The sequence below is a fragment of the Theobroma cacao genome, chromosome 1, assembly GCF_000208745.1.
Source record: "Theobroma cacao cultivar B97-61/B2 chromosome 1, Criollo_cocoa_genome_V2, whole genome shotgun sequence".
Lineage (NCBI taxonomy): Eukaryota > Viridiplantae > Streptophyta > Magnoliopsida > Malvales > Malvaceae > Theobroma > Theobroma cacao.
This window is the reverse complement of record NC_030850.1, coordinates 11,711,525-11,727,712: the sequence shown is the minus strand read 5'-3', so window position 1 is coordinate 11,727,712 and position 16,188 is coordinate 11,711,525. Positions and strand designations below refer to the sequence as shown.

General features: G+C 34.6%; 3 protein-coding genes and 1 pseudogene across 3 annotated transcripts; all 4 read left to right on the top strand.

Moving 5' to 3' along the window:
* LOC18612323 (zinc transporter 1) lies at nucleotides 458-1,949 on the top strand. Its single transcript, XM_007049066.2, has 2 exons — nucleotides 458-1,303; nucleotides 1,513-1,949. The coding sequence occupies exons 1-2, from the start codon at nucleotides 1,073-1,075 to the stop codon at nucleotides 1,633-1,635; spliced, it is 354 nt and encodes a 117-aa protein (XP_007049128.2). The 5' UTR covers nucleotides 458-1,072; the 3' UTR covers nucleotides 1,636-1,949.
* On the top strand, nucleotides 2,775-3,709 carry LOC18612322 (40S ribosomal protein S27-2). The gene is made up of 4 exons (XM_007049065.2): nucleotides 2,775-2,897; nucleotides 3,042-3,143; nucleotides 3,242-3,270; nucleotides 3,365-3,709. Exons 1-4 carry the CDS (start codon nucleotides 2,895-2,897, stop codon nucleotides 3,489-3,491), a joined length of 261 nt encoding a protein of 86 aa, XP_007049127.1. The 5' UTR covers nucleotides 2,775-2,894; the 3' UTR covers nucleotides 3,492-3,709.
* Nucleotides 8,006-10,685, top strand: LOC18612321 (ribonuclease 3-like protein 3). Its single transcript, XM_007049064.2, has 3 exons — nucleotides 8,006-8,656; nucleotides 9,714-9,860; nucleotides 10,163-10,685. The coding sequence occupies exons 1-3, from the start codon at nucleotides 8,198-8,200 to the stop codon at nucleotides 10,460-10,462; spliced, it is 906 nt and encodes a 301-aa protein (XP_007049126.2). The 5' UTR covers nucleotides 8,006-8,197; the 3' UTR covers nucleotides 10,463-10,685.
* Nucleotides 11,311-15,008, top strand: LOC18612320 (annotated as a pseudogene).

Sequence of the window (16,188 nt, the reverse complement as noted above, 5' to 3'; positions counted from 1 at the left end):
ATGAGGATATTTTTGAAACAAAAATAAAAATTTTCTTACATTTTTAAAAGAAGAGAAAAAAAAGCTCCTCACAGGAGCTTTTTCAAAAACTCTTTTTTTAAAAAAAATTTATTATTTAAAAAAATATTAAATAAACTAAAAAAAAGTAAGACCAAACAAGTACAAAGTAAAACACAAAAAAAACCCAATACCAATAGGGCCCAATTTTGAGATAATTGGGACAAGTTGGAGTCATAAACAAAGCTCAGCCCAAGCTCGCAATTGTAGAACCAGCCGAGAGAATCAATGACATCCCTGCAGCTCTTGTCAAGACATCTAATTCAATACGGAATTCCTGTCGGAATGAAAACAAATTAATCTTGTGAGGACACTAAAGCAAACTAAACACCCCCCTAACCGCTAAAACTGCTCACACCTTATACCTTGATTCACCAAAGCAAACTAAACACTGCCTAACTGCTCACACGCTAAATCCAATACCACCTCCCTCACTCCTATCTCATCATTCCTTTCACGCCAAACGTGTTTGTTTTTCCAAGCAGTTGAGCTTGACGGAATTTTTGCTCAATATTATTTATGAAGAACCTTCCTGAATTGCCAGAAGATGAAGAAGAATCTCACTCTGAAGAGCAGTCATCCCTCTTGCGTTTCCTTGCAAAATTCCTAACCTTTCTAGCCACCCTATTTACATGATATTGCTCATGACACATTAAACACACATCACAGAGAGAAGAACCTCACAAAATCTCATGACCCACCTAATTCCCCACTTCCCCTCTCCTCAAACCCGCCAGACCTTGGGGACGAATGCTGCCTAAAGATAAAAACAACAGCCCCTTAACAGTAGTTCGTTCCCAAATACTGATCCGAGGCTAGAGCAAAAATCACGCACACGAACCCAAGCCCCTCACCATAATCTGTCTGATTAAATCCCTATCCCCTCTCCAAATTTTCTTTCAGTCCAGTTTCCACCTAGATTCCCAAGGGGATTCATGAAAAAGAAAACAGATTAACATCTCCTTGTCTCAATGAAAATCCTTGAGGGAACTTTACGTTCGCCGGATTGGTGGCTATGGCTTCTGCGATTGCTACATTGATGGTTGATGTATTTACTACTTCTCACTATACCAAGTCTCACTCTAGTAAGAACCAACAGATTGACGGCGATGAAGAGAAAACAGGGGAACATGAAAGGCACGTGCATATTCATACTCATGCAACTCATGGCCATCCTCAGGACTCAGTTTCTTTGGTTGATCACTCCGGTTCATTTGAGCTTCTTCGACACCGAGTAGTCTCTCAGGTAATTTTTGTATAAACTAAAGATGTCTAAGTTTTTCCTGTTTAGTAAATCATATTGCAGAAAATTGGTGGAAGTAATTTTAAATTCTTTTCTTTAGCTTAAGCCTTAAGATATGAATGGTCATCAGACTGATATTTGATCAAATTTCAATACATAGAAATTAATTTGACATTATTAGTATTAATTTTGATAATTTATATGTTTTGTAGGTTTTGGAGTTGCGAATTTTGGTTCACTCTGTGATAGCCACAGAGCTGCATTTCTTGCTGTATATTGATGTAGGCATGGAATCCACCATTAAAGTCACTGTCGCAAGTCAGTATTGCAGATAACATTGCCACATACTCTGTGAAGGAAACTTGTGCCATGGGTTCTCTTTCAAGCAACTAGACGAATAACATGTCGAAGGAAGCCCGTAGGATGTGCCTAAAACCTGTTGCTAGAATGATACCAGCAGCAAAGCACTTGACGATTACAAACAATTTTCCATTGTCATGAAGAGCTGGGATTGAACGTGTGAATAGCTAGTTCTAATAGTAGTTGCTTGTTTCCTATTATTCTTTTGTCATTCAACTTTTCCGTATTAGTCTATATCTCTCTATATATATAAAACTACCACCACAGTCCATAGACATTATTGCTAGCAGTTTATTTCACCAATCTCTCTCGTTATCAACACAAAATTTCTATTGCTTAGCCCCATGGGTCAAAAATCCCAAACCAATATCTTCATTCTCTGAAATGGTTCGAAATCTGAGAAGGGAGGACAAAAATAATGATAATTGCGAATATGAATTTAAAAAAAAATTTATGTGTCATGTTTTTAATTAAAAATATTATTTATTAATATAACATGTTCTTTGAACTAGATTGAATCGGATATTCTAGGCTTTTAATATCCTATCCAAAGCCTAACTCTTTATTTATTAAATTTGTTTTTTTAGTTTTTTTTTATATTAGAAAACACACATACATCCATTTTATTTTTATTATTTTAATCATAATCCCCTTATTATTAGACTCTTTTTAAAGTAAATAATCAGTTCTTATCCATTTCCTTTCCATAGATCTTTGAACTCTTTTTAAGATCAATTTTAATGTTTAGTAACTAGCTAAAACCTTAATTAATTTCAATCCAAGTAGCAAAGCTATTCTTAATTGAAATGTGGAATTGTTTTTTAATGTTCAAGGTTGAACTATATTTGTTCTTAGAATAAAAAACCCACCATTAGTCAATGACTTTAATTATGCTAATTTAACACTAAAAAAAAGTTAAACTGATGCACTATAATAAAACTCCCTTAAGTTTGAATTACTCAAGAAATACGAGTTTCAAATATCGATCGCAACACTCCTAGCCAATTAAATACACAATAATAATATTTCCTTAAATGGAATTCAAAATTTTATTAATTTATTTCATTAATAAACATCTTAGCTCCTTCAAATTATAATCCACGTCTTGGTACTAAAAGTCCAACAAAAGGCCCAAGAAACGAAACCCTAAAATCCTTCTAAGCTCTTTCTCTCTTCAAAGGTTTAACTCCTCAGCTTCAAGACCCTAGCGGCGCATCTCCTCTCCACTGCGACCATGGTAATCTCAAAGCCGCTCATCTTTTCCTCTTACACTCCACGTTCGATATCAGCGATTCAGTTCGCGTTACTTCATTTTCAGGCTTTGTTCGTATTTTTTCTTGTTATGTTTAACCGTTATAATCTTATTTGGGCTGTTGTTTAGGTTCTCCAAAACGACATTGATTTGTTGAATCCTCCAGTGGAGCTTGAGAAGAAGAAGCACAAGCTCAAGCGTCTCGTTCAGTCTCCCAATTCCTTCTTCATGGTAATATATATTGGTATTTAACCTTTTTTTCCTTATTTTCGTATCATGATTTGTTGTACATGGTGGATTAACTTGGTTCGGTTTTGCTCTCTTTTAAGGATGTTAAATGTCAAGGCTGCTTCAACATGTAAGTTTAAATTGGATTTTAGATTTATAGTTTTAAATAGATAATTATTAATATATTTCATTTTTTAATTTGTGTGTTTGTACTCTTTTTGCAGAACGACCGTATTTAGCCACTCTCAAACTGTGGTGGTGTGTGGTAACTGCCAGACGGTTCTATGCCAGCCTACTGGTGGTAGAGCTAGACTCACCGAGGGATGCTCTTTTAGGAAAAAGGGTGATTAAATCTGATGGCTATGATTGGAAGAAGAGTTTTGTATGTTCCCATTCTGGGTATCTTTTTGATGTGTTAAAATGTCTTAATTTTAGTAGCAACATCAAGGATTTAGAAAGACTATTTGTTATTGTTCCTAATTTAGTGGATGGTTTTGTTTTAATGAATGTTTTGAGTTGATTTTGATTGGTTTTCTGGTCTTGATATAAATATAAGTATCTTTGTTGGCTCTGGTTAGAATTTACTTGTTCCGATTTGATGCTTCTAATTATAAGGACTTTGGATTGGAATAACTAATTTTGATGTTGTATCGAAGCTGTGATTGTTTGGGCAGTTTGTATGATTGATAGGTGGTGGAGATATGGGATGGTTAAGAGAATAAAGTTACTGATTGTGTAGATTGCATCATTGTTTTAGTTTAAATTCACATGCCATTCAAGTGTGATACACTGGAGTGCAAAATTTATTTGGCCATAGTGATAGCTTAGTACGTCTTTGAACCTTGTTTGTATTAGCTGATTGCTGTATGATAAAAAGCGTACAGAAAAAACTCCACATTTAGATAGATTTTGTAATTCTTTGTCACTGCAGTTTCCATCACGATCTCTATGCCATTAATAAAGCCTGCTTCTGTTTTTCCTATTTAATATGCGGGCACTACATAGTTCATGCTAGAAGTTACTAATGATTTATACTGCAAATCTGAGGGTGTTTTTGCATTTTATATTATTCTATTTGACTCCGTTTAGTGAGATGACATGAGTTATTGGTAACTGGGAGAGTTGTAGTGGAGCATGAATGTAGTAGCAAACTGCATGTATCTCCGCCATGTTTGTTATGAGTTTTTCCATGGGAGGGGTCGTGTTATGCTAGTTGTTGATGTTTGATTGCATTTGATGTAATTTATAATAACTCTAATGGATGCCTCGGTTATATGTTATTAGTGAACTGTTTAAGCAAGTTTTTAGTGTTTCTGGTTATCGCACATTAGTTGCAGAATTGCTTCAGGGCTGAGCTTCTAAAATGACGGTGCAGTCCACCAGCTGCACTATATCATGTTGAGACAAATTTTGTAAAAGAATGGGTTACATCCTTTTAGATTGCGATGATGAATAAGTTGCTAACTAATAATTTCACTGGTGTGGAACTGAAGTCACCAAAACTTTTTAGTTAATGTTTGACATGAGTCCGCCAATTATTAATTTGCCTGCAAATGTGGCTACCGTGTGAAACTCAGGGCACGATACTAGGACTAGTTAAGATGATTGCAAATGGCTTACTAGGGTAGAGTTAAGCTGTTGCGAGTATGTAGCTTTGTTATCTACACCAGCTCTTTGTCCGGAAGTTAAGCTAAAGTGGCTGCAACATGAACTAGATTTGATGAACAAAGAACAACCTCGGGAACATGATGAACTTTGAGGAGCCTGAACAGAAGTTTTGCAGATGCGCTAGAGGATTAGGACTCCATAACTAATCTATTCTTAGAAGGCTTATCAGTGTAATTTTAGAAATGAAGAGATGTAGAATGTGGCCTTTTCGAGCTGGCAGGCTGAAGACTTTCAAGCAATATCTGAGATGGCCTCCTGAAAATTTTTTTTCAAAAAAAGTGGAACTACTGTGATAAAAAGAGTGAGCAAGTTTTAAGTAAATCTGACGGTGGGCTCTCTGGGGCGGTCCAAATCTGTCAATGGACTTGTCATTTTTAATTATAAAACCAAAAAAAATTAAATTAATATTTTAGATATTGTACTTTACAACCAATCTAGAACAACAGCCCTGTGGGAATCGAGATTTAAGAGTTATATATATCCATTAAGCTCTAATAATAAGTTAAGCAGGAAATTTTTGACAGATTCTTTTTCATTTTTATTCTCAATAGAAGAAATATATTACACTAAGTTTTTTTATCTACATCAGGAAACCAAAAATCAAGTAGTTGGTGTAATCGAGGCTTAGATAACACATCTAATGGATATATGACTTTTTTAATCTTGGTATTATGCACAAGCATTTATATATAATGCATTAATAATATATAATTTTTATATATTATCAGATCATTATAAAATGACATCTAACTATGGAAGCAAAGTTGGCACGTAAAATATTACTTAAGTTTTGTTATTACAGAATAAGGGTGCGGGTCTATGTGTTTCATTTTTCCTTTTCAGTTGATTATAAAGAATTGTAAGTTACAGTAATTGTCATTTTCCGTCATCCAATTGAGTTGATTGCTTTCCACATGTGATGAACAAGAAAAAAAAGAAAGAAAAGGCAATAAAGGCTGCAATTCAGCGCTGTACCACCATAGGCATATAGTAGTAATTCTTGGGGCGCAAGAACGAATGTTGTTGGTAGTTTGGTACATTGAACACATCAGCCTGCCAAAGCTTAAGGATGGATCCAACTAACTTGCCGACCTCCCCTGCTATGTGTGTTCATCGTGATGGGCCCTTTCCAGTAAGTTCATATTAGATCATTTCTTTCTTTCAGACAAATAATTTTAAAAGCAGATGAAATCCAGAACAAGCACCAAAGGTCTCACGACTCTCTCGTTTTTAAGGGAAAAAAGGCGACTTTTTTGTCCTTGGATTCTTGGCCTTCATACTCCGTCCAAAACTTTTAAGGCGTGTCAAAACTCTAACAAACCCACTTTTGCTCTTTGTCTTTTATTTTATTTTTTTAATTAAAGGGATACTAAAGTCCATACGTTTTTGTGAAGTTTTCCAAATCTATGAGCATGCTATGTTTTTCTTTATCTACTAAGGGTTTTAATTCAAAATTTTAAAGTAATTAAAAAAATTCAAATAAACTCTATTTTTTTACTTTATTCAATAAAGTTTTTATTTTTTTATTTTATATCAAATAAATTTTTATAATTAATAATTGACTAATTATTATTAAAATAAAATAAAAGAATAAGAATTTATATGAAATTTCTTGAATAGTTGAAGGACTTTTTAAAACATTATACCTTGATTATGCATTATATTCCCAAGTTACGCCCCTTACAAAATTAAAAGAGATATTAATAAAGGGTTAATCATATATATAATATTAAATTATTGGCTTGATGAAACAATTTCTTAGTGTTGTATATATGACTATTTTTATGTGATTTTTTTTCATTAAATAGATACACGAATTTATCATTAAATTAAGTATTTAAATATTATTTCAACTTTCAAATAAAAAAATTCCACTAGCTAGCCTTTTTTTAACTTAAATTGTTAAAAGCAAGAAACGAAAACAAAAATTGTACAAACCATTTTGTCCACCCATGCTTAGTTTGCTATAAATTTAGACGGAGTAGGATAAATTGTGAAGGATGGGAATTACAATGATTAATATAATTTATGGTGGAAGTGGTGATGAGGAAAAATTAAGAAGATAAAATAATAATAAAATACATATATATATAGATACTTTCTTTTTTTTTATGCAAGGCATAAGTAATGCCTTGGAAATATTTTTGTAATTTTGGATAAGTTTATATGAATACAGTTGGGTAATCGGAATGTGCCAAACTTCCCATCATCTTTCTGATCTCAAAAGCAACTTTCAAAGCTCCAATGAACCCATTGTTTTGCCCACCCACATGGAAATAAAGCGGTCTTCTCCTCACTGGCTGCCTTGTATTGCGCCAATGCTTGTACCGCACGAACAAGGCGTTTTGACCTCATTATTAAATTCGGGGTTCCTTGTAGGCTATAGCTCTTGGCTTTGCTAAAAGCCCTAACAAAACGTAACCAATTTGTATTGAGGTATGCTTTTGGCAGCATTTTTCATGCATTACTACCTTTTTTTTATGATTCTTACCACACAAAGTGAAATATATAAAATAATCAAATAAGACTTTATTTAATTGTAAATAAGGAAAGTTATAGTTTATTATGAATTTAGCATATTAATTGTCTAAAACTAAATATGCTAACTTAATAATTCAATATAGATTTATTATTATTATTATTATTATTTACAATACATGGAAGTATACTAAGATAAATACGTTGATTCACTTGAGAAATATTTGAACAACATCGTGAAAATAGTTACATAAAAGTTACCATGTAAAAAATTTTCTAATTTTATCCTCAGTATATAAAAAGATCAATTCTGAAGTTTATTATTAGTTTACAAGTTATTATATATCTTATAAACAATTAAACACATATCTAATAACAACATTCAAGACTTGACTTATTGGTAATTAAATTAAAGGAGGGATAACATTATCCAAGACCAAAAACCATTTTTTTTTAATCTTACTTTAGATTTTTTTCATGTACACCAAAAAGTAAAAAAAAAATAAATATATATATATTTTAAGAAAAATAATAATAGTATAAGATTAAACGGAAATGAAGGCGGTGCAAAATGTTGAAAAGGAAAAGGGTCAACCTTTTGTTTCTCTTTTCACAGACGTTTTGCCAACGGTATCTTTCCATAAACTTTGCTTTTCATAAACTGAAAACCCCGAAACCCTCGTTATGACCTCTATCTTCTTTTTCTAACATGTACTGTACGGCAATTAAAAAATATTTATCAACCAAAAAACGAGAATATTATCTTTTAGAACTCTCCTGTCCTAGTCCCAGTGCTAGTTGCTTGTTTTCTATTATTCTCTTCTCATTCAACTTCTCCGAATTAGTCTATGTATATCTCTCTCTATATATAATACTTCTACCATCGTTCATAGCCATTATGTTTTTGGTACATGCAGTCCATAGACATTATTATTAGCAGTTTTATTTCACCAAACCCCTCCCCTTTGTATTTTACCATGACCGCCATGGATACCCTAGAGGAGGAAGCACTCGACCGACTACAAATGGAGTCAGCGGTCGAGTCAGCCCAGATAGACTCGTTGCCGAGTCTGGATGAGGTGGAGGACATTCTGGGCTACCAGTTTAACAACAAAGGCTTGTTAGAGGAAGCTTTCACACATGCTTCTCTAGGAAAGAGCTTCTCCAGCGAGCGGCTAGAGTACGTGGGTGACTCTGTGCTTAACCTGCTCTTCACCAAACAGCAGTACTTCGAGTACCCTGATTTGCCACCGGGGGCTTTGACCAGGCTCCGAGCCGCTAATGTCGACACCGAGAAACTCGCGCGCGTTGCCTATAAGCATGGACTGCACCGTTATTTACGCCACAAGAAACCTCTTCTTGCGGAACAAGTAAGCGACAAAAAGACATTTTTTTTGTTTATTTTTTCTTTTTTAATGAAGAGATAATACACTCTTATAGAGATAATTTTTTAAGAGATATATCATCTAAGAATTCAGACTTTTTTTTTTTTGGCTCTTGAGTTTGATTAATCAAAAGGGATAATGAATGGTTGGGTAAGGTCAATGCTGAACGGTTAGACGGTGATGATTCTGGTGGCGTAATAATGTTTTAGTTGTTGAAATCTTCTTGGACAGTGATGTTTCTAGTTTTTAGATTTGGTGTGAGTTGACTTCTTCCAATCTAATAGAAAACTTGAGAGATTCACATTTTTCACTTGAATTCAGTTTCAATGGTTTGTCCAACTTGGGTTAAACTTCCCAAAAGAATCACTGCCAGTAGAAAAGAGTTTCAGTTTTGATCAAGCAAGGATTAGACAGACTCTAAATTTTTTATTCTCTCCTCAATCTTAAATCTCCACTTTGAATTAACAATCATAATAACGGTTAAACCAAATTTAATTAAGCTAATCTCTTCTGTTGAAGCCTTTTTTATTATATTTTTACTAATGCATTTATCATTACTATTTATATGCACATATATAAGGCTGAATATTAGTTGGAAAAACAATGAAGGGAAATTGAACTAAATAACTTTCCTGGACAACAAAAACGGGCCTTTTGTTGAAATATTGAATATGTAATTTTCATTGCCTGTGGAATATTGTAGAATAAAAGGTAGCTTTTGTTTTTTACAAGTTGGAGCATAGTCGGCCAAAGACTAGGTCTAGGTCTATGTTTGATATATACACTAAATACTAGACCTGCCAGGATACAAGATCATCGATCGATTTGTTGTCTTTATGCTGGAAAGGTTTTGTACCTTAGTTCTAAACGATGATAATTAGAGTAGAGGCATTCGTTACTGGTTTGTCTTCAACTCCCCAAAAGGCATCTTCTCCTTTTTGGGTCATTTGCCAGAAATATTGTATAATAGTGTATGATGCCATGCTTCCTTTTTTCTCAAGCTCTCAATCTAACGACGTTTGCAACATCTTAACACGTACAGATTCGACAATTTTCTAAAGAAATACAGCGCTATCCCCTGCGTTCTAATGGACTCGTTGACGTGCCAAAGGCGTTAGCCGATCTTGTTGAAGCCTCGATTGGGGCCGTTTTCATTGACAGCAATTCCTCCATTGATACTGTTCGGACGGTAACCATACATTTCTCCGCAACTTCTCCTCGCTTTTAATATAATATCTCTTTAACTCCAAGGTTCTAAAAACTACAAACAAACGAAGACCACAATGTTAAAGGTGAAACGATCCCATAGTCCAACTATTCAATTACTTGTAAATAATAATAATAATAATAATAATAAATCTTCTCTTTTTGGACCTTGTATTATGCAGTCAAATGCAACAATTAAGATCAAACATAGTTACCGTAGCAATGTGTAATGGGACGAACAATTTTCATTAGAACACCGTACCATGAAAAAATTGTTTTGGATAGGTATTCAAGGATTTGCTGGAGCCCGTAATCAGGCGTGAAAACCTCGAGATACACCCTGTGACGCAGCTGTATGAAGTGTGCCAGAAGAGGAATTTGAAAGTGAAGTTTGTAGATTTATGGAAAGAAAGCACTGCTTTTGATGTCTTCGTAGATGACCGACTTGTGGGAAGAGGCTCATGTAGTCTCAAGAAGGAAATTGCACATAACAGGGCTGCCAAAGATGCTTTGGACAACATTCGCAGGATCTTGGATGAAAAGGATAATTCTCGGAATTTGGGGGTATGCTCTGCCCATCGTTGATGGGGATCCCACCTCGAGTTTTTTTTTATTCTTCTTCTCAAGGCACAGTCAAGTGCCATTCTACTGTTGGGTGGTGCTGTGTCTAAGGCTGACGCTGTGATGTTGTTTTTATGCCGGTTGGAGTCTGCAGCTTATTTGTTCACGGCCGTAGATTTATTTCGGCATTTTTGTAATTGGCGTTTCAAAATAATAAAAAAAAAGGATAATGCTGAAGAAAAACAAACTCTATGACTTGATATATATTAATTTTTAATTGATGGAATTATAATGTAAATTCACACATTTTGTGGATTTCTGAAAGGAGCATGTCACTATGAGGAAAAGCTTACTAGTACTCTTAATTTGTTCTCTCTTTGTTTCTTTGTTCTTTTATTAAATAGATATGCCGGCAGGATCGGCATGGATTTTTTTGAAATCTTATCAAACATAATATAAAAGTAAGCTACATGGGATTCAGTAGCTGGAAAGTAAGCTAATGCTATTATGATCCAATATATCACTATGTAATAGATAAAGGATAATGTTTTTTTTTTAAAAGAAAAGATAAAGGATAATGCTGTGTATATACAGTAATTAGTACTGATACTAGACCTATTTACCTTCTTAGTTTTTAACAAACGAATTGGCCTTACTCCTGCAATTTTTTTTTTATCTTAACTAAATTTGAACCTTGGAAATCCTTAACCAAGCATTTGATTAAATTAGCTAATAACTGGTTGGGGATTTTAAGTGGTACTAAGCTTTTGAGTTACACTATAAGATGGGTTGAAAGTTGAAACTAAGAAGGAACCACAACAATATTCTTACAAACTATTCAGCGAAAAGAAAGGGAAGAAAAGCATAGAAAGATGGAAATGAGATTGAATATGTTGGCTCTGTCATTGTTACAACTTGTAACGTCTAATGCTGAAGCACAGTCCGATGGTGTTTTTGATGTACTGAAGGACGGTGCGAAGGTAGATGGAAATGCAGATATCAATCAGGCATTGGTGAGTGCTTGGAAAGAGGCCTGTTCTCTAGGAACTCCGAGTATGGTCGTGATTCCAGAAGGGGCATATGTGTTGAGCCAGGTGGCACTGGAAGGCCCTTGTAAAGCTCCCAGGAAGTTCAAGTGAGAGGAAACTTGAAGGCCCCAGCAGATCCTACCAAATTTACAGAGCCTAGTTGGGCTACTTTCCAACGCATTGATCAGAGTGTGAATCATTGCAAGAATCTCTGGTCCGATAACCAAGAGTCTCTTTTCTTGATGATTGTCCTTTCAATGTTGGAAAATTTGCTAAAAATTCAGCGAACCAGAGTCAGCGGACAAAAAAATTCCTAGCTTTTGAGCTTTACAGTTTTGTAGTACCGCTGCTATTGTTGAAATCCACGGTATGGATCACCGCCATTGTTGAAAAAAATCAGATCTTGCTTTCCTTCTTTCATTGTAGGACGATATGGCGTCGGCCAAATTGTTGAAAAACCACTAGCAGGTGAAACTACTGGCACAAGGCACTCAGAGATTAGCAATTTTAAGCACGGGCAACAGCAACAGCAAGTCAGCAACTGCCAAAGGAAGATGCACCGGTCAAACAGGAGGGAGCTATCAAGAAGAATGTAGCAGATGTGTCGATCCCTTCGGCTGAAAATTTTAGTGCTGAACAACCTGGCAAGATAGTATGGGAGAACAATCGCTCCGTGCATGCCCTAAGACCAAAGAAGAGAGAGACATAGAGGCACCCTTTGATCTCAATGAGGGTGGTTCACTGGCCGAAGCAAATTCCAAGAGTACAGGAGGGCGTAGCTCGGATTTGGTTCAGGGACAAGCCAGTTCATATGACAAAGTAGTGAATTAGATTTGACTCTGGCTCAGCCCATTGACTATACTCGCTTTGATCGCTGTGGAAGTGGTTCACTGGCTGCCTTTGGCACTAATCAAGTTACTGGAGAAGCGGATTCCAAGAGTACAGTAAGGAGTCGCTTGAACTTTGTTCAGGGACAACCCAGTCCAATTGGCGAAGCGGTGAATTTAGATTTGACTTTGGCATGAAGCACCGTTCTCTTCTTTTCTTCTTTTTTTTTTTTTTTGTTAATAACCAGAGCATGTTTGGTATAGAGCCTTTTGTTGGTGCTACTGCTGTTCTCTTTTATAGAAGCTGGCTTGGTGTAGAATTGTTATGTATTAACTCTTTAAGCTGGCTTCTATGCCAAAGGAGTCTTTTACTACTAAGGTATAAGACTCTATATGGCATTCTAACTCTTGCTTTTAATTGTCGAGTTTACAGAGAGTATTATATTAAAAAAAAAAAACAAAAACAAAACTTCCTCTTGTAAGATCCTAGCTTTCAAAATTCTTTAGCATTTCAAATTTACAACTAACAAACATTACTAGTGCTGCTAACAATTTCATTGCTTCAAATTAATGGACATAACCAAAGATTCAACTTCATCACCAATGCATTGGTCAGGGATATAACGTCACTGGACAGCAAACAATTTCACATTAACCTTTGGTGTGCAAGAACCTTGCTTTCACAAATATCACTATTTACTCACCTGATGAAAGCCCCAACACGTATGTAATCCATATCCGTCGTTCTAGTGGGATCAATATTGCTGACTCAAAAATTGCTACCGACGATGATTGTTGGTGTATTTTAAAATGAAAGGTTATGTTTTTCCAAGGGAGATGCAATCAGTGTTGGTGTAAATGGGGTTATTTGAAATTCAAAAACAACCAGTAAAATTGATTATCTTAAAAAGTATCGTCTTTAACACTTATTTCACCCATATAATTTGATATGCAAAAAGAAAATTATATGAATAATTTTAAAATATTTAACTACGCCTTGTACATACAAGATTAAACCGCTAAACACATAAGAAGGTTGTAAAATTATTTGGTCTTAGAGTTTATTTTTTACAATAAGTAGAATATTATAAGAAATTTGAATACATGTGGGAACTCAAAGTGTTTTGATCTTTTTTTTTTGCTAAATTTTCATTCAATACATAATACTTTTCACCTTCTTTTAGATACAATCTTTTCATTAAAGTATCTTTTTATCCTAAACACATCTTTACATGTTGTAAGATATAACTTTTTGAATAAAGGTTTTTTTTAGTAGTTACTTTAAGAAAAAATAACTTTTCATATGATAAAACATAATCTTTGAATCATACTATGAAAAATTTAATTCTTTTATAACTTTTAGATTTAAAAGTGTTTTTTAAATATTATTTTATAAGGAGATATAAGTTTTGATATGAAAAACCATCATCAATCTAATAGTCATATTATGTGATATAACTTTTCAATCGAAGTGTTTTGACTGGTGGTGGTAGCCAGCAGATTACTATATGATATAACATGCGGACCCGGTCATGACATCAGTGTTGGAAGTCTTGGAAATTATAAGGACGAATCAGTTGCTAGAATCACTAGTGCAAACTGCACTCTCATCAATACAATGAATGGAGTGAGGGTCAAAACTTGGCCAAACTTCTTTGGAAGGCATTGTCTCTCATATGCATTTTGAGGACATTATTATAATGATTAATTTCAGCAATCCAATTCTTACAGATAAGGATGTTGCCCACACAAGAAGTGCAATGCAAAGGTAAAACATGTCCAGCTCATTAGCACAATAATATTAGTATTATTTGCTTGTATAGTAAATCAAATTAATATATAGTCACTCACATCACATGTCTATGGTGGTTATTTGTCTCATTCTTCAGGCTCCATCGCGTGTCAAGATCAGCGATGTAAGCTTCAAAAACATTCGGGGAACTTCAACAACAACACTTGCAGTGAAACTTGTCTGTGGCAGCGGTTTCCCTTGTGAAAAAGTTATGATTGGTGACATTGATCTTTCTTACACCTACTACACTCGAGTGTTCTAACGTGAGGCCTGTTGTTACTGGCAAACAAAATCCACATCTTGTTAAGATAATTAGACAAATTATTTAGTTGAAGTTATCATATAGTACTATTATCTACTTAGAATATATTATTTTATTAAAGTTATATTCTAAACGGTTAGTTAGTTAGAATTCGATTATAAATAAGATTAGGATTAGTTGTATATAGTACATCTATAATTTTACTTTCTCAAATATAGACTTCAAGTTTTTCTATAACTGATAAAGTTTTGGTCTAGGCCACAAAATGGTAGCCTTAAGTTCAATATGGATGGAGCATCTAGAGGCTACCCTAGTGAATTGGGCATTGAGGGTCTTTTAAAGAATGAGCTAGGAGACACTTTTACCTACTTATTTAAAGATCGGCATTTGTGATTCCAACAAAGTTGAACTAATGGCAGTTAGAGAAATGGCACTCATTTATGTTGCCTTTAGGTGGAATGAAGCTTTCCCCCTTATCCTTGAATGTGACAATAGTAATGTTGTTAAGTGGATATTTACCTCAAATGAAACCTCATGGAGATTGAGACACCTGGTTATCCAAGTTAGCAAATTGCTTGGCAAGATCAAGGAATGGCAAATTAAGCATGTTTTACAATCAACTTATGGAGCTATTGACACACTTGCAAAAGACAATGTGTAATGTCCAAGCAACCCTCTTTGGATATGCAGTGAGGTTCCTGCTAGTACACATCATGGTGAGACTTTTGGGGTTGATGACCAATAATGAAGGCTCCCATTTTGCTGTTTGTTTTTGAATTATTTGTTTTTTTCTCCCCTATGCCTTGTGTTTTGCCATCTTCAGGTCTGATTCCTTTTAAGCATTGCCATTGTTGTTTTCTAACTATTGTGTTAGCTTCTCTCTTGTGTTCATCTGAGTCATAGGAATTTGTTGTCAACTTGAGTGTTGTTATGTGCATTGATTTTTGCTTTCATCTTGTGTATAGAAGGATTATGACTTTCTTGTATAGAATTGGTTTTGTACAGGTGCATTTTTTATCTAATGGGATTTGGTTTGTGGATTCCCTTACTCTAGGAAACTTATGGCTTCCTTAGGTTGGAAGTCCCTTTTGTATGACTTCAAGCCCTTGTACAAAGCATCTTTTTATCTTCAAACTTATAAAGTTTCATTTTCTCTTCTTTTATCTTAACACATCCGCTTGTGGCACCTCTACTTAAAGGAATATCCAAATTGATTTCATCTTAAAATAACGTATATAATTCTATTTTGAGGAAATTGTGAGAAAAATGACCTCGTGATAAGGTGATTTCAGAAATAACCACCCATATAAAGTTATGTTTTTAACCAAAAATAAGCATGAGTAGACCAAAATGCCCTTAAAAACATCGTTTCAAATAAATACTCAGTTGTTTGAGCTATTTGCCTCCCTCCAGAGATAAAATAGAAAAACATAAAAATAAATGCGCTCAGCTGTTTGAGCTCGGTCATATTTCTCTCTCAACTCTGGCAAGTCTCTATTGAGCACCATCGTCCTCAGCTTTCTCAGATCTTTGAATTATATGAGCTTTGTCAACTCTTTGTTGAGCACCATCGTCATCGAGCTATGGTCTATCTCTCGACATTTGGCCATATTGTTGTAGATTAACAGACCCTATAGTAGATATGACATCAAGGTACCTGTTATTGGGTTTTTTCTGCAACACACTTAAATTTCTAAAACATTTGGTGCAAATTAGAAGATGGATTAGAAACATTGACCAGAGTTGTTACACGTCATGCATCTATAACATGTGTTAGCGTTATTTTAGCATGTCACGGCTGTTTCTAGTGTATTGTGGGTTAACTAGTTTTTTGGATTGTT